At 46.6% G+C, this 19760-nt stretch overlaps 2 protein-coding genes across 2 annotated transcripts in view; one reads left to right on the top strand and one right to left on the bottom strand.

Annotated features, from left to right (window-relative positions):
* The window catches only part of LOC123752951 (dynein heavy chain-like protein 2), a 97457-nt gene that overhangs the window by 30602 nt on the left and 47095 nt on the right, over positions 1 to 19760 (top strand). The window lies entirely within an intron of this gene.
* On the bottom strand, positions 1509 to 5042 carry LOC138359634 (uncharacterized). Its single transcript, XM_069319043.1, has one exon. The coding sequence runs from the start codon at positions 5040 to 5042 to the stop codon at positions 1509 to 1511; it is 3534 nt and encodes a 1177-aa protein (XP_069175144.1).

Here is a 19760-nt window from a genome sequence, read left to right as displayed (position 1 = left end):
TGGTTATTATCGGAAGAACTCGACCTGTATATAGGGCCTCTTGTCACGGCTATATAGGGCCTCTTGTCACGGCTATATAGGGCCTCTTGTCACGGCTATATAGGGCCTCTTGTCACGGCTATATAGGGCCTCTTGTCACGGCTATATAGGGCCTCTTGTCACGGCTATATAGGGCCTCTTGTCACGGCTATATAGGGCCTCATATATCCCTACTTTGAATGATGACCTTTTGAGGTATTCACGTCTCGAAGGCACCCCCATCTGAAAGGAAGGTGTGTGTGTGTGTGTGTGTGTGTGTGTGTGTGTGTGTGTGTGTGTGTGTGTGTGTGTGTTTTTGTGTGTGTGTGTCGGGAATCGGGCACCAATTTCTATAAATTACTATTGATCAAAATATTGGGAATATAAATTAGGAGTTGCCTCATATGTTACGGCCCTCTCGGGACGCAACGGGGTTCTCACTCTGATGTTGTTAGAGGAAGATATATGTATCCGTTCCCAAGCCAGTAGTGGCTATCAAGGGATGAGATCCGTGACGCAAGTAACTTAAAGGGAGTAGGGAAAGAAAGCTAAGAACTTAATATAATATAATGTTCACCATCACCGTTTAAATATATAGAATAAAAGAGTACACAAGGGGGAGGGGTATTAACACTTTACAAGGGGATCGTGCACAATCTAGTCTTCTGCTGAAGACTCTTGATTAAGAAGCTAGGTGCTGAGTCCGCGGTGCTTTCTTCGTGGCCTCAAGACGTGTCCTCTGAGGACGCCGAGCCTACCCTGGCCACAGGTCAGCCACAACACAGGTCCACTGGGGGCACCGTCGTGGAGGCCGTCAACCACACGTCCAGCAGGTCTGCTGGCAGGTACTGAGCCACCAAGGCTGGTACGGCCACTCCACGAACGATATAAGGGGTATGCCCTAGACAGGAGTCTCGTGTGATATCACAAATCACCCTCCTGTCCTCAATACCCCAGTGGATTATCGTCTCCAACAGTCGGTCCCGGGTAAATCCTTTCACTGCCACTCCAATGGCAGGCTAACACACCACAGTGTTCTTCCGGGGGGACGACGTCACAACAGCTGCAGCAAACTTCACTGTATGGAGACTGGCTGCCTCGGGTAGACTGACTTCACCTTCAACACAGTGGTCCCAGGTCGGCTCTGTAAGCAGACACGTCATCAATAACAGGGACACTAAAACACCACACTTACAGGCTCAGACACAAACGCCCGACATATCCACTCCATAGACGGCGTTGTAGTCTGAGCACCACCTCACCAGAGGTCAGCGGCGGCGGCGTTGAGCGCTGAACGGGGCTGGAAACTGGCCCTCGTAGCTAGTACACGTCGTCGGTTTGGAGGGGGTTTCGGGAGCTGACCCACAGATGGCGCGGCCGTCACTGTTTCGAGATTGGACGCTGGATCAGGGTCCGTAACACCTCCCCACCAAAAGAATTTGGTTTGGATTCCTATAAAAAGAGAAGACAAACCAAATTAGTACGTGGATCTAGATACGAGATAATGCGTCAGCTACCACGTTGTCCACCCCTTTTATGTGTTCAATCTGGAGGGGATATTGCTGCAAATGTAGACTCCATCTGGTGAGCCTGAGGTTCTTTTGCTTAAATTGAGCCAGGAACTTCAGAGGGTTATGGTCGGTCCGTACTAATATAGGATGGCCATTGCTTGTTAAATATACCTCGAAGTGCTGGACGGAATTAATTAAGGCCAACGTTTCCTTTTCTATGACCGAGTAATTAAGCTGGCTGGGGGTGAACTTCTTAGAATGATAGGCCACCGGGTGTTCCACCCCCTTCTCGTCCGTCTGGGATAAAACGGAGCCCAGGCCATAGTCAGAGGCGTCGACCGTCAGGATGAATCTATCCTCAAAGCTCGGGGACCTGAGGATTGGAGCAGAGATCAGAATTGCTTTGAGACTCTCGAATGCCTCCTGGCAATTCTCATTCCATATTAACTTTACCCCTTTCTTCAATAGATTGGTCAGGGGGACGGCGATGGAGGAAAAATTAGGGACAAACTTACGATAAAACCCAGCCATACCAAGGAAACGCAAGATGTCCTTCCTGGTAGCTGGCGTAGGATACTGGACTATTGCCTCGATCTTGCTGGCCTTCGGCGCAATCCATCCTCCTCCAACTTTATGACCTAGGAAGACGACAGAGGTTCTGGCAAACTCCGATTTATGCAGATTGACCACCAATCCTGACTGGAGCATGGCCTTGAAGAAATCCTCTATGTGACGCAGATGATCCTGCCAATCTACATCATATATTAATACATCATCGATGTAGACTAAGGTGTTTTCCACGTCACGCAACACAGTACCCATCAGTCTCTGGAAAGTGGAGGCTGCGTTTTTCATCCCGAATGGCATCACCTGACATTCAAACAGCCCATCGGGAGTCACAAATGCTGATATGGGTTTGGCCTTTTCCGTGAGGGGAACTTGCCAATAGCCTTTGAACAGATCAAATTTCGTCAGGTACCGGGCTCTACCTATGGCATCCAGACATTCCTCTACTCTGGGGAGAGGGTAAGTATCTGCTACTGTGACCTTATTCACCTGGCGATAATCAATACAAAGACGGTATTTCTTACCAGGTTTGGGCACTAGTAGTATTGGGGATGACCATGGGCTCGAGCTCGGGGCTATTAGATGGTGTTTCAGCATATAATCTACCTCCTCTTTCACTACTCGTTTCTTCAGTGGGTTGAGACGGTACGGATGTTGCTTTATAGGTCGGACTCCTTCCTCCAGCTCGACATCATGCCTCAAGACAGATGTTAACCCTGGAACATCGTCGAAGATAGGCTTGTATTGCCGGATCATCTGCAGCAATGATGATTGATGTCCTTCGGCCACGTGTGTCAACTTTGCCTGCAAGTTTAACAGAATGTCTGAGTTAGTCAACACCACCTCTTCCTCCTCAATGTCGTCATTAGTGGTCACTAAGGTTACGGGGAGTGTATCCCGCCCCTCGTATTTCTTGATCATATTAACATGAACCAGAGTTTCTTTCTTACGGCGGTCTGGAGTACTAAGAAGGTAATTGAGGTTAGTAACCTTCTTTATAACCGGGTAGGGACCTACGAATCTGGCGCTCAAGCTCCCAGTTATTGTAGGAGTACATACTAAAACCAGATCTCCTACTTTGAACTCCCTCTGCTTGGTTCTCCTATCATACCTGCTCTTGATAGTTCTTTGTGTACTTTCTAAGGTCCTTGTAGCCATCTCCCAGGCTGAGAACAGCCGTCCTTTATTGGTAGACAACCAGTCCACAATATCCTCGTTGGTTTCTGCGTCCAGCCAATGGTCTCGTGCCACCTCTAAGGGACCTCTTACTGAGTGACCAAAGATCATCTCGAATGGGGAGATTCCTAGGGATTCATTGGGCACTGATCTTACCGCAAATAGGAGGTAGGGCAGTTCTTCAACCCACTTATTCTGCCTGTCGTAGCAAAACTTCCGAAGCATGCCCTTCAACGTCTGGTGAAAACGTTCCAAAGCTCCTTGAGACTCGGGATGGTAGGCACTAGAGGTAACCTGTCGAATTCCCAGGTCGGCGATCTGTTGGCGAAACAAGTGGGACATGAAATTAGACCCCTGGTCCGTCTGAATGGTCTTGGGAAGACCGTATCGCGAGATGAACCAGAGCAGTTGTTTCACCAAAACCTTAGCTGTGATGGTTTTAAGGGGGATCGCTTCTGGGTACCTACTAACCCGATCTAGTATTGTTAGCAAATACTTCACCCCTGAGGTAGCAGGTGGAAGAGGGCCTACTATATCCAAGATGAGGTGTTCGAAGGGCTCACCTATTGATGGAATGGGGTATAAAGGGGCTTTGGGGACAGGCTGGTTTGCTTTTCCGGCCACTTGGCAGGCATGGCAGGTCTTGCAGAAATGACGTACGTCCTCCTTCATATGCGGCCAGTAGAAACCTTTGGCTAGGCGGTGGAAAGTCTTAGAGATCCCACCATGTCCAGCAAATCTATTAGCATGGGCTGTTTCTAACAGCTTAGATCTGAACACGGCTGGGACGACTATCTGATCACCTACCGCCCTTGACTGGGGGTATTTCGGAGGATGCCGGCGACACAGTACACCACTTGACCACACATATAGATCCCCTCCTTTCGTAGGAGAGTCTACGGTGTCGGCCAACTTCCGTACCTGAGGGTCCTTCTTCTGTTCCTCTATCAGCTGGGCTCGAGTCCAGCGTTCGGGAACCGGCATCTGGACTGGTGGGACTGGTGTATGGCTACTTGTAACCTGCGGGATAGGAGGAGAGTCAAACAAAGTGTTTAGATCTAGTGGTGCATGGAGGTGCGCCTGAGACCTGGTTTGCACTGCTGCGATGGGACTGGTCTCTTCACGTCCTGGAATATCCACTACCAGGGGACAGTTGGGTAACAATCCTAGGGCTAAGTCATTGGCTAATATTACGTCAATTCCCTCTATGGGAAGACTATCCACCACGGCCAACCGACACTCACCTTTGAAGTGCTGAGAGTCTAGATGTACTTGTACCAATGGGGCAACGTACAAGGTTGAAGGGAATCCACCCAGGATTACCTTCTGCATCTCATCCGCCGATATACCTTCGGGTAATGATGTTTCCAGAATTAGAGACTGGGCCGCTCCACTGTCTCTAAGTATTACCACAGGCGTACTTGCAAGGCCACTGGCTACACATCCTTGGGAGGTATATGGGGCGAACAATCCTTTCCTCTTCTCTTGGGTGGATGTCGGTGGTACTATACTGTTCATCAGCATGACTTCCCTACGGGGATTATTACCTGAACTGCTACGACACTTCGCAGCAATATGTCCTCTCTTACCGCAGGTCCAACACAATACATCTCTCTTCGGACTAAACCTCCGGGGACTATCCGAGGTTGACTTGGCGGCACTACGAGGGGCAGTTCTATCTTCCGGTTTATGTTTGGCTGGATATCTTGAATAGGTCTTCGGGACGTACCTAGCAGATGGCCTATGAGTCAGGATGTATTCCTCAGCCATTGTGGCTGCTGCACTCAAGGTCTCTACCTGCTGTTCCTCTAGGTACGTCTTCAAGTCTCCAGTCAAACAATCCTTGAAGTCCTCCAGCAGAATCAGCTGCTCGAGGTCTTCCTTGGTCTCCACCTTCCGAGAGGTACACCATTCCTGGAAAAGTCGCTCCTTGATCGTGGCGAATTCGGTAAAAGTGTGCTCTGAGGTCTTCTTCAGGTTTCTGAACTTTTGCCTATAAGCCTCAGGTACCAATTGGTACGCCATGAGCACAACTTTCTTCACCTTGTCATAATCGCTGGAGTCGTCAAGGGATAACGTAGAGTAGGCAATTTGGGCCTTCCCAGTCAAGACTGACTGTATCATGATGGCCCAATTCTCCCTTGGCCACTCCAAAGAGGCAGCGACTTTCTCGAAGGCTGCAAAGAATTTTGACACCTCCTTCTCATGGAATTTGGGGACCATTTTGATGTTGCGTACCGGATCGAAGCTACTGGTGTCCGTTGTTTGCCTCCGACCACCGCCTAATCGCAATACTTCTAGTTCATGTTGTCTCTCTCTTTCCTCCCTTTCTCGCTCTCGTTCTTCTCTCTCTCGTCTCTCTTCTCTTTCTCGTTCTTCTCTCTCTCGTTCTCGTTCTTCTCTCTCTCGTTCTCGTTCTTCTCTCTCTCGTCTCTCTTCTCTTTCTCGTTCTTCTCTTTCTCTTTCTCGTTTCTCTTCTCTCTCTCTCTCTGCTTTCCTTTCTTCTAATTCTAAACGTCTCATCTCTAATTCTTTATCTTGTCTCTCTCGTTCCATTTCTAATTTCTTCCATTCTATTTCACGATTGATCTCTAGGGCACGCATCTTGACTGTTAGGAAGCTGATATTAAGCTCGCCTGCATCACTGTCAACGTCGCTGCCCTTATCTTCCTTTTCCGTGGAAGCTATGTCTGCACTTTCCTTTGTACTAGGAGTCTCGCCTTCCTGTTTCTCTTCTGCCTTCAGGTGCCGGTGTACCTTGGACAAGATCTCCACTCGGGAGTCACTGGCACGGATCTTGATCTCCAGGTAGGCGCTCACTAGTACAAGCTCTGGTTTACTCAGATATTTTAATCTGGCAAGACAATCTTCTCTGTTCAGAAAAGCCTGAACCTCGTCCAGATCATCGATGGTAGCTTTGTCTGCCATTGTCACAGATGGAACACTTAGCACTTAACACTGCTTACACGTTAGCACTTAACACACCGAGCACTGTTCTACGCCAATATTGCACTTTATCGCACCAAACACTGCACTTGCCAATATTGCACGTAATCACTTCGGGCACCGCACTACCCAATATTGCACTGAGTCCAAGCGAACACTTCGCTCTACAATATTGCACTGAGTCCAAGCGAACACTTCGCTCTACAATATTACACTAAATCACTGAGCACCGCACTAGTCAATATTGCACTTAATCGCTTAATCACAGCGAGCACCGCACTGCACAATATCGCGCTTAGTCACTCTGAGCACCGCACAGGACGTATAACGTCGCAATCGTCACACAGGGGGAATTATATACAGGGATTACGCCACTTCACCACCCCTGTCAAACATACTTAACAAGGGGACGGATCCCGCTGGGGATGCCAATTATGTTACGGCCCTCTCGGGACGCAACGGGGTTCTCACTCTGATGTTGTTAGAGGAAGATATATGTATCCGTTCCCAAGCCAGTAGTGGCTATCAAGGGATGAGATCCGTGACGCAAGTAACTTAAAGGGAGTAGGGAAAGAAAGCTAAGAACTTAATATAATATAATGTTCACCATCACCGTTTAAATATATAGAATAAAAGAGTACACAAGGGGGAGGGGTATTAACACTTTACAAGGGGATCGTGCACAATCTAGTCTTCTGCTGAAGACTCTTGATTAAGAAGCTAGGTGCTGAGTCCGCGGTGCTTTCTTCGTGGCCTCAAGACGTGTCCTCTGAGGACGCCGAGCCTACCCTGGCCACAGGTCAGCCACAACACAGGTCCACTGGGGGCACCGTCGTGGAGGCCGTCAACCACACGTCCAGCAGGTCTGCTGGCAGGTACTGAGCCACCAAGGCTGGTACGGCCACTCCACGAACGATATAAGGGGTATGCCCTAGACAGGAGTCTCGTGTGATATCACAAATCACCCTCCTGTCCTCAATACCCCAGTGGATTATCGTCTCCAACAGTCGGTCCCGGGTAAATCCTTTCACTGCCACTCCAATGGCAGGCTAACACACCACAGTGTTCTTCCGGGGGGACGACGTCACAACAGCTGCAGCAAACTTCACTGTATGGAGACTGGCTGCCTCGGGTAGACTGACTTCACCTTCAACACAGTGGTCCCAGGTCGGCTCTGTAAGCAGACACGTCATCAATAACAGGGACACTAAAACACCACACTTACAGGCTCAGACACAAACGCCCGACATATCCACTCCATAGACGGCGTTGTAGTCTGAGCACCACCTCACCAGAGGTCAGCGGCGGCGGCGTTGAGCGCTGAACGGGGCTGGAAACTGGCCCTCGTAGCTAGTACACGTCGTCGGTTTGGAGGGGGTTTCGGGAGCTGACCCACAGATGGCGCGGCCGTCACTGTTTCGAGATTGGACGCTGGATCAGGGTCCGTAACACTTCGGGCAATATAGGCAATATAGACCGTCTACAGCTTCCTGTGTTCTTGTCTTGTTACATAACTTGTGGTGGACCACCAACCATCCCGGGTAGTTGGCCTTGGCTGGTCAAGTTGTGTACTGGATAACCACCAGACATTCCTCTCAGGTGAGGGTGGTTCGCTTCCTCTTCCTGTTGTCTCTTGCACCTGTTGTGACTGTTCACCTGCTTGACCACTCTCCCTCTCTCCCCTTCCTGCACATCTGTCCCGTCACCTATCTACTTTCCCACTCCCTGGCACACACACCTGTTCCACCACCTACAACACTGTTGTTGTTGTTGTTTTAGATTTAGCTACTCAGAACGACGTGTTCATGTAGCACGGGCTATGGTGAGCCCGTAGGCTGTAAGACTTGTCCTAGCCCCCTATATATACACCCACTTCACCACCACCTGTACACCTAGCCACCTCTTGCCATACGTTTGGCCAGCTGCCACTTGACAGGTTGTGACGGCAGGTGGTCCGTACCCTTCACTACTGTGTAGTGTACGGTGGCTATTGGGTCCAGCTGTCTCGCCGTCCGGCCGTCTCATTTGGCCGCCCGTCCGTTCGTTCCTTGTTGCTGGGGCTTGGTACAGGCTCAAGGCCGCCCACTGGCTCTCCCTCACACCTCTTCCTGCATATTTTTTCCCTCCCTCCCTCCCTCTTCTTACCCATTCCTTCCTTCTCTCACTCTCCCCTCACAATCTCCATCCCCTTCTCCCCCCTCTGTCTCCCTTGCATCTTGCTTCTCTTTCATCCCTTCTCTCAGTTTCCACCCTCTCACCCTCCTCGTTCCCTTCGTACTTCCATTCTTCCTCTTCTCTTCCTACTCTCTTCCTGCTCCTTCCTCTTCCATCATCAGGTGTCCCTCTGCCACCCTTTCTGACTCTCTGAATTACTTGATCCATTCCACGTGACTCCTAGTTAACTGAGTTCACACACACCACCTGAATCTCCTTCCTCAGACAGACGTTTTCTCTCTCTCTCTCTCTCTCTCTCTCTCTCTCTCTCTCTCTCTCTCTCTCTCTCTCTCTCTCTCTCTCTCTCTCTCTCTCTCTCTCTCTCTCTCTCTCTCTCTCTCACCACAGTAGGTCCTGGTGACTCACCACAGTGGGTCATGATGAGTCACCACAGTGGGTCCTGGTGACTCACCACAGTGGGTCATGATGAGTCACCACAGTGGGTCCTGGTGACTCACCACAGTGGGTCCTGGTGACTCACCACAGTGGGTCATGATGAGTCACCACAGTGGGTCCTGGTGACTCACCACAGTGGGTCATGGTGACACACCACAGTGGGTCATGGTGACTCACCACAGAGGGTCCTGGTGACTCACCACAGTGGGTCCTGGTGACTCACCACAGTGGGTCCTGGTGATTCACCACAGTGGGTCATGGTGAGTCACCACAGTGGGTCATGGTGACTCACCACAGAGGGTCATAGTGACTCACCACAATGGGTCATGGTGACTCACCACAGTGGGTCATAGTGACTCACCATAATGGGTCATGGTGACTCACCACAGTGGGTCATGGTGACTCACCACAGAGGGTCATAGTGACTCACCACAATGGGTCATGGTGACTCACCACAGTGGGTCATAGTGACTCACCACAATGGGTCATGGTGACTCACCACAGTGGGTCATGGTGACTCACCACAGTGGGTCCTGGTGAGTCACCACAGTGGGTCATGGTGACTCACCACAGTGGGTCCTGGTGAGTCACCACAGTGGGTCATGGTGACTCACCACAGTGGGTCCTGGTGAGTCACCACAGTGGGTCATGGTGACTCACCACAGTGGGTCACGGTGACTGGACAGCAACACCCACTCATCACCATTGGGACCGTGGGAAAGCCATCACAGAGAAGGGTGTTGGCCAGTGTTAAGGGTAGTTGGACTCAGTTGTGCAGAACAGGTCACAATTAGGTCACGGGGAAGCCTGCAGGCGCGCACGCATGCACACGCACACACACGCACACGCACACACACACACACGCACACACACACACACGCACACACACACACAAGATAGAGCCCAGTAGGCTCAGGAATCTGTACACCAGTTGATTGACAGTAGAGAGGCGGGACCAAAGAGCCAAAGCTCAACCCCCGCAAGCACAAATAGGTGAGTACAAATAGGTGAGTACACACACACACACACACACACAACACACACACACACACACACACACACACACACACACACACACACACACACACACACACACACACAACACACACACACACACGCACACACACTGTCAACGCTCAAGGGTCGTAGTCCTAAGGGCCTGGGTTTGATTCCTGGCAGAGATGGAAACAAATGATTTGCCTATTCCCTAGTAACTAGAGAGAGAGAGAAAAAAAATGTTGTACAGTAGATATGATGTAGAAAAAAGTAGGTCATGAGTCTCTACATTAGGCAGCCAACGGTTAGAAAAGTGGAGTCGAAGAGCTAATGGTTCGATCCTGCAGGCACAAGTACTAAATACACACACACAGAAAGAGACAAAAAGGAGTGCTCTGAAAACTCAGGAAACAGTGTGTCGGTGAAGTGCCGTAAGATACGCCAATGCAGATGTAGTTACAAATAAAGCAGAGGAAATAAAAGAAAGGGTAAGAGAAAAAAGACCCTGGTATTATTGCAATAGTGGAAACCCACGATAAACGATATCATCTTAGATGAAATTTTGTCAAAGAGATTAAAGGTAATAAGAAAAGAAAGAAAACAATGTCAGTGAGAGGGAGTGGTAATCCTAGTGAAAAGAAAGTATGAGTGTGAGGAACTTGATTTAAGATGGTAAAACAAATCAATACATAGACTACACCATTGGAACCTTGACAGCAATGGAAAACACAGTGGTATTGGAAATAAGCAACCTCCTAGCAAACAGCAGAAACCTCAGACAAGAATATGAAGACACAAAGTGTATATGAATAAGCTATAAAAGGGCAACAACAACAACAGCAGCGCACAGAATAAGACAAATTACAAATAATGGTCGACTTAAATCACGTAAAGATAGATTGGGACTACCTTTATTAACGATGCAAAATTAATGAGTAGAGTCGAGACAAATGAAAATTGTAAAATGTTCCAAGATGACATAGACGATTTATCGAACGAGTAAGGTGATGGAAATGGGAACAGATAACAGGAGACCAGAAGGAAGTAATGATGGGGGAACTACCTCGCTGTAACGACTAGAGATAACGACTAGAGATAACGACCTGGGAGTGGACCTAACACCAAACCTAACTCCGGAAGCTCATATAAATAGTATAACGTACTCTACGCTAGCTGACCTATCGTAGAGTACGAGCTAGCATAGAGCTGCGTACTCTACGCTAGCTGACCTAGCGTAGAGTACGAGCTAGCATAGAGCTGCGTACTCCACACTAGCAAAAGTTAGAACATCATTCAGGAACATAGATTGATAGGCATTTAGCACACTGTACACTATGTAAGTGAGACCAATTTTAGAGTTTGCTGCACCATCATGGAGCCCCCCACCGTAAAAAATAAACTTAAGAAAATTGGAAAAGATTCAGAAGGTTCGTCTCGGAATTTCGATGGATGGGTTATGAAGAAAGACTAAAAGAACCAGACCTGACATCGCTAGAGAAGAGGAGAGAGGAGACATGATGGAGACTAACGGGGATTTACCAAGTGGAAAAAAAGAGAAAATGTTAACAATTGATAGAGAAAAACAAGGGCAAGGGTGGAATCTTGAGACAGATGAGTCATAGAGATGTTAGAAAGTTTCCTTTTGACGTAAGAGTAGTGGGAAATTGAATGAACTAAAGTAGCAGGTTGTAGAATCAAACGACAATTTCGAAAGTTGAAGATGTAGACCTAGAGGAATAGGGCAGGAGTTATTGTATTAAACAACTGGCAACTGGAGAGCCGGGGGCCAAGAGTTAAAGCTCGACCCTATAGCTACAAATAAGAGTACACACACACTCACCAGTTGATTGACAGTTGAGAGGCGGGACCAAAGAGCCAAAGCTCAACCCCCGCAAGCACAATTAGGTGAGTACAATTAGGTGAGTACACACTGGCTGGCTGGCTGAGTGGACAGAGCTCTAGGCTCGTGGACCTAGGGGACCGGGGTTCGTTCCCGGCAGCCGGCGGAAAAACAAATGGGCAGTCTCCTTCACCCTGATACTCCTGTTACCTAGCAGTAAATTGGTACTTGGGAGTTAGACAGCTGTTACAGGCTGCTTCCTGGGTGTGTGTGTGTGTGTGTGGTGTGGAAAAAAAAGTAGCAAACAGTTGATTGACAGTTGACAGGCGGGCCGAAAGAGCAAAGCTCAACCCCCGCAAACACAACTAGGTGAATACAACCCATAGGCTCAAGCACCTATACTCCACTTACTTGACTATTGAGAGGCGGGACCCAAGAACTGAAGCGTAACACCCACAAGCACAAATCGGTGAGTACACACACACACATAAAGAAATGAGTGGCTGTATTTCTAAGAAAGAGTGAGATAGCTGTTGACCTTGCTTCTTGTATACTTGTTCCCTGGGCGTAGTGCCGTCACTAGGCACAGTGCCATCTCAGTGCCTCCACCACCACTCACCCTGTGAGTATCGTCAGTGAGTAGTTGAATTCAACTTAAACCCAGTGCCATATCAGAGTGCCTCCACCACCATTCTCCGTCTATGAGGGATTTATGGAACAAATTGGAGTGTTTCAAGCGTAGGTTAGACATGAATGCATTTGAATATACCTTCGGGCTGCAACGGGGACAGAAAGCCGGCGACATGTCAGATGTCCTCCACTGTTCCTGAGGATGTAGATAGGAGCCGCTGCCTTGCGTGGGTATATATATATATATATATATATATATATATATATATATATATATATATATATATATATATATATATATATATCAGGCTCAAGAAGCCTGTGTATCAGGCTCAAGAAGGCTGGCTATCAGGCTCAAGAAGGCTGGCTATCAGGCTCAAGAAGGCTGGCTATCAGGCTCAAGAAGGCTGGCTATCAGGCTCAAGAAGGCTGGCTATCAGGCTCAAGAAGGCTGGCTATCAGGCTCAAGAAGGCTGGCTATCAGGCTCAAGAAGGCTGGCTATCAGGCTCAAGAAGGCTGGTTATCAGGCTCAAGAAGGCTGGCTATCAGGCTCAAGAAGGCTGGCTATCAGGCTCAAGAAGGCTGGCTATCAGGCTCAAGGCTGGCTATCAGGCTCAAGAAGGCTGGCTATCAGGCTCAAGAAGGCTGGCTATCAGGCTCAAGAAGGCTGGCTATCAGGCTCAAGAAGGCTGGCTATCAGGCTCAAGAAGGCTGGCTATCAGGCTCAAGAAGGCTGGCTATCAGGCTCAAGAAGGCTGGCTATCAGGCTCAAGAAGGCTGGCTATCAGGCTCAAGAAGGCTGGCTAGGCTATCAGGCTCCTGCAGCGGACCAGCTGTTGGTATGGGTTTTTTCTATGTGTCTCAAAACATCGTCGTTCATCTATCGTCTTCGAGTAGACATGGAAGTTATTATCAAGAAAAGAGGGATATTATCTATTCTGCGTCGCGGTTTGGCAAAATGTTGACGTCAGAGAGAATAGTATATCCTGTATACTGTATACTGTATAGCCAGTATAGGCTGGCAAGTATACCTTGCCTGTCAATTTATAATTAAAGATTATAATGCCATTAGTGTACAAAAATGTAAAAACTCTTGTATATATATTAATAAAATAAATCTATTTTATTTATATATAAATCGTAGCACTGAAGCCAATTATATTTAAATATGACAATAATAGTAATTTAAATAATAATTAACTCATTTGAGAACAAACGAACCAGTATACAATAAAATTTCATGAATTTATATTATTTATAATATAAACAAATCCTCATTTCCACGACGACGATAAAATCCGTCAACAAATATGCAAATCCAGAGTAATGATGAGGTGGAGCAGCCGCATGGAAAAAAATAAATGAGTTGAAGTAAAAGTGATCTAGAAACTAATGGGTCATATGAGGAGTTTACGCCAGTCTGGCCTTCACGCTCACTCACCTCCCGTTTTCTTTAAATGACCTTAGGTAGGCATAGAGTATACTTGTAAACTTAAGAGGATTGGTACCATGGAAAATAGAAGGGGGTACGATAGGCGGAAGGAAAAGGTACCATAGGGTCTAAGAGGTAAAAAAAAAAGGAGATATTTGATAAAATGTTAAATCTATTAACACAAAATAAAACATGTAACAATTAATACAAATATGTTAAGTTACAATTCAGGAAAGATCTACCTAAGGCGAAGGAAGCCATATTGAAAAGTTGTACCTACTGGTTGACCTGTATACTGCTAGAAGAGAACAGTGTGCACTGTCAGCTGATAGAGACTCTTCAAGGTCAGACTGTTCTGCTCTGCTAAGAAAGGAAGTAAATTTCCTAAGACATGGACAGCTTGAATTTGATCCCGAAGGATGCTAGCGAATGGAAAATCGTCACAAAATAGGGACGGGGTTCATTTTTCTAGGACTGAGTTGGTTACCTCTCTGCCTATTCGCTGGAATCTGTGTTTTTTTTTTTTTTTTTATTTTGCAGGGATATTCCTGATACAAAGGGATACAAAGTTCACGAAGGAACTTCGTGAACTTTGGTTGGTGGAGTTGTGTCTGGCACTGAACTGTATTATAGTGGAAGTATGAGACTGGACCTGGGGATTCACGAAGCAGTTACTCAAGCACTTACGAACCTGTACATCTTTTCTCAATCTTTGGCGGCTTTGTTTACAATTATTAAACAGTTAATGAGCTCCGAAGCACCAGGAGGCTGTTTTATTACACTAACAACAATTGATTGACAAGTTTTCATGCTTATAAACTGTTTAATAAATGTAACCAAAGCCGTCAAAGATTGAGGAAAGATGAACACGTTCGTAAGTACTTGCGTAAGTGCTTCGTGAATCTGTCCTCGGGAGACGGGCCTCAACGCTCCCTTAGCCAGTATTATACAAACAGCAACTATCTTAGTCTGTCTTAGAAACAAGACAAACGATTAAAATACTCTTGTGTGGCACACAAACACTAGATATTACAGCAATAACCGACACATAGATGAATGTAGAAAACTAGGAGGAACTGCTAACTATCAAATTAAGAGATTCGAATAATTTCACACCGATAGATTAGACGAGAGAGGGGGTAGCCACACATGCCAAATACAATTTAAAACGTAATGTGAAAGAGTTTTTCTTGTTTGAGGAGCTGTTCACTTGAGACAGTTAAGCAAGTCCCAGCTGTGTCTGGGTACAAGTGACAGGATGAACAACCCAGCGGGTTTTCTTCCTATTGGGGAGTGTTGTACATGCTGCTATGGCGGTGTGTCCACTCACAGGATGAGTGGCGCTGCCCAATACTGTCACTATGGCGGTGTGTCCACTCACAGGATGAGTGGCGCTGCCCAATACTGTCACTATGGTGGTGTGTCCACTCACAAGATGAGTGGCGCTGCCCAATAAACTCGCCCCTCGGGGCAAAATAAAAAAAAAAATGTGAAAGAGGGGGAGAGGGGGGGGAAGGGAATCAAAACAGAGCCAACACAGCAACTGTTTGGTTAGAACTAAATTAAAATAATAATTTAATAACATGAGTTACATACAAGCCAGTACATCTCTACAGAATGGAAGCAATTCAGGTATGGTATAAAACAGCGTTTAGGTCAAAGGTCAAAGACTGCGCTATGGGTGAATTTTGGGTGCTATGGGTGCTTTTAAGTGGAATAAACTGGATTAGCAAAACAAGGCAGATTTTTTTTGTTTTCGATGATTGACTCCTTAAATTACAAAAAAAAGCAGATTATATATTTAATGATTGACTCCTTAAACATCATACTAAGGAACTAACATAGGAAAATAATATTTTAGACTTGGCATTAATGGTATAGATAGATAGAAGAGAGCGAGGGAACAGTGATTGCAAGGAAATCAGATTAAATGTAAATGAAATAGATGTACAAGAGGAAATTCCAAGGTGCCAGATTTCCCAAAATCTGATTTTGATGGATTAAGGAGTTTCTTTGGCATGATAGAGGCGTCAGATCTGAACTTAATTGGGCTGTTCTTAAGACCCCCAACGGAGGTCTTAAGATCCTCTAAGTCCTCCAACGGAGGACTTAGCGGAGGGTGACGTCACAAGAGATTACGATATAGATTCAAATTATAACTTACATAAAAATATTCTTAGCAAAGCCCAGGAACGTAGTATATCTTATAAATAGATTAGGTTGAATAACAATGACCTCAATTGGATTACTATTGACCTAAAAAAAACTTACAGGTATAAAAGAAAGCTTTATACAAATGGATTAAGAATACGGAAGTCAATCGTCCTCAACAATTTGTCAAACTAGTTAGACAAGATAAAAAATAAATAATGAGAGCACAAAAGAAACTATGACGCAGGGCATAGCAGGGCAAGGAAAGGGACCTATCAGGAGAAAGCGCCAAGCCATTACGACTATATAACGCTGGAAGGGATCAGAATAAGGATTGGGGGACCGGGGGGGGGGGGTGGAATGGTGCCCAACTACTTGGGTGGTCGGGGGATTGAACGCCGACCTGCATGCATGAAGCGAGACCGTCGCTCTACTCTCCGGCTCAAGTAGGGCACATTTAAGCCAAGCCAAATCTTAAAAAGAGTCCTTCAGGTGTGTCAAACAAAGTTAAGGGGGGAAGGAGAGAGCCATTTATAACTGAGACAGGTCAGGTACCTGATAATGACAAGGAAATAAGCAACATGCCGAATAGACTTTATTGTCTCTATTTAGTAGAGACATATATATATATATATATATATATATATATATATATATATATATATATATATATATATATATATATATATATATATATATATATATATATATATATAACACGTCGGAAAAATGGCTTCCTCACAAAATGCTCATCAGACATAATAGCGTGGTAAAGGTCAGGTCAGCAGTGACCACCATGGACAGCACACCAATTACACCGGCTGGGTTGGGGCCTGACCTTCACCTCGTTGCTCTACCGTGTATAATAACCTTTGATCAGTCCTGCTATTGCCTCTGATGGGCCACACGAAAGCGTTTGGGCAGGTTTGAAACTTCTAACTTGATTCGCACGTCCCGCGCGCTCTCTCTCACACACACACACACACACACACACACACACACACACACACACACACACACACACACACACACACACACACACACACACACACACACACACACGCACAAAAGCTTCAACCATAATAGCTAATCAGCAGCTAACAAGACAACATTAACACAAGATGTTAATTAAAGTTAAAAGAGTGGCCATAAATCCCTAAGTGGCAACACAAGTCTCGACAAGTTGCCACGGCAAGTTTTTTTTTTTTTGTCCCAGCTGACATTATGTTGAGTCAGAGGTGATCAGTAGAGTGTGTGGGAGGGGGGGGGGAGAGATAGCACACACGCGCACGCGCGCACACACACACACACACACACACACACACACACACACACACACACACACACACACACACACACACACACACACACACACACACAGGGGGGACATGATCACCACATTCAAGATTCTGAAGGGAATTGATAGGGTAGATAAAGACAGTCTATTTAACACAAGGGGAACACGCACAAGGGGACACAGGTGGAAACTGAGTGCCCAAATGAGCCACAGAGATATTAGAAAGAACTTTTTTAGTGTCAGAGTGGTTGACAAATGGAATGCATTAGGAAGAGATGTGGTGGAGGCTGACTCCATACACAGTTTCAAGTGTAGATATGATAGAGCCCGATAGGCTCAGGAATCTGTACACCTGTTGATTGACGGTTGAGAGGCGGGACCAAAGAGCCAGAGCTCAACCCCCGCAAGCACAACTAGGTGAGTACAACTAGGTGAGTACACACACACTCACACACACACACACACACACACACACACACACACACACACACACACACACACACACACACACACACACACACACAGGGGGGACATGATCACCACATTCAAGATTCTGAAGGGAATTGATAGGGTAGATAAAGACAGTCTATTTAACACAAGGGGAACACGCACAAGGGGACACAGGTGGAAACTGAGTGCCCAAATGAGCCACAGAGATATTAGAAAGAACTTTTTTAGTGTCAGAGTGGTTGACAAATGGAATGCATTAGGAAGAGATGTGGTGGAGGCTGACTCCATACACAGTTTCAAGTGTAGATATGATAGAGCCCGATAGGCTCAGGAATCTGTACACCTGTTGATTGACGGTTGAGAGGCGGGACCAAAGAGCCAGAGCTCAACCCCCGCAAGCACAACTAGGTGAGTACAACTAGGTGAGTACACACACACTCACACACACACACACACACACACACACACACACACACACACACACACACACACACACACACACACACACACACACAGGGGGGACATGATCACCACATTCAAGATTCTGAAGGGAATTGATAGGGTAGATAAAGACAGTCTATTTAACACAAGGGGAACACGCACAAGGGGACACAGGTGGAAACTGAGTGCCCAAATGAGCCACAGAGATATTAGAAAGAACTTTTTTAGTGTCAGAGTGGTTGACAAATGGAATGCATTAGGAAGAGATGTGGTGGAGGCTGACTCCATACACAGTTTCAAGTGTAGATATGATAGAGCCCGATAGGCTCAGGAATCTGTACACCTGTTGATTGACGGTTGAGAGGCGGGACCAAAGAGCCAGAGCTCAACCCCCGCAAGCACAACTAGGTGAGTACAACTAGGTGAGTACACACACACTCACACACACACACACACACACACACACACACACACACACACACACACACACACACACACACACACAGGGGTCCATATCTAGTCAAGCATAAGACTAAACTGGAAAAGGTTCAAATGTTTGCCACCAGACTAGTACCCGAACTGAGAGGTATGAGCTACGAGGAGAGACTACGGGAATTAAACCTCACGTCACTGGGAGACAGAAGAGTTAGAGGGGACATGACCACCACATACAAGATTCTCAGAGGAATTGATAGGGTGGATAAAGACAGACTATTTAACATCAGGGGCACACGCACTAGGGGACACAGATAGAAATTGAGTGCCCAAATGAGCCATAGTGACATTAGAAATGTTTTTTTCAGTGTCAGAGTAGTAGACAAATGGAATGCACTAGGAAGTGATGTGGTGGAGGCTGACTCCATACACAGTTTCAAGAGTAGATATGATAGAGCCCAATAGGCTCAGGAACCTGTACATTATGCAGGCGATGAGTCACAATAACGTGGCTGAAGTATGTTGACTTGAGAATGAATCGACTGAAGTATGAATCGACTTGAGAATGGTCCAGGACGGACCGAAACGTCGTCGTCCCTTCAATTTCTAGTGTGTGGTCTGGTCAACCTGTACATTAGTTGATTGACAGTTGAGAGGCACTATAGACAAGGTTAATAACACCTGGAGGAACTAGATGCAACAAAATTACTAGAGGGCTAGACTTAATATCCCCTGAGGTTGTTGTTGTTGTTGTTGTTTAAGATTCGCTACTTGGAACAAAAAAGTTCCAAGTAGCACGGGCTATGGTGAGCCCGTAGTGCCTCTCCCCTAAGCTGCTGAAGCATCCTGTAACGTTACTTTGTCTCCTGCTAACTGAATTATTAAATAAAACAACTGAGACAGGAAGTCTCCCAGAATTGTAGAAAAAGGCTAACATAGCAGAGTTTCTTTCACCCTATGCCCCCTGTTATCTAGCAGTAAAATAGGTACCTGGGTGTTAGTCAGCTGTCACGGGCTGCTTCCTGGGGGTGGAGGCCTGGTCGAGGACCGGTGTACAAGATGGTGAAGCAGATCTAAGAAGTTTGCGATCTAAGACGATCCCAAACTGTGTAAGGGGACGTAAGACAACGAGTCTTTCAAGTTTCCAACGAGTCTTTCAAGTCGGACGTAAGACAACGTTTCAAGCTGGGGAAATGTAACAATTAGGGCCCAACCAGGCTCGGTCATGGGCCTCGTAGGGGCCTCGTAGGGGCCTCTTA

This window comes from Procambarus clarkii, chromosome 92 (genome assembly GCF_040958095.1).
Source record: "Procambarus clarkii isolate CNS0578487 chromosome 92, FALCON_Pclarkii_2.0, whole genome shotgun sequence".
Taxonomy (NCBI): Eukaryota; Metazoa; Arthropoda; class Malacostraca; order Decapoda; family Cambaridae; genus Procambarus; species Procambarus clarkii.
Note: the sequence above shows the minus strand (reverse complement) of the source record. Positions and strands in the feature narration are given on the sequence as shown.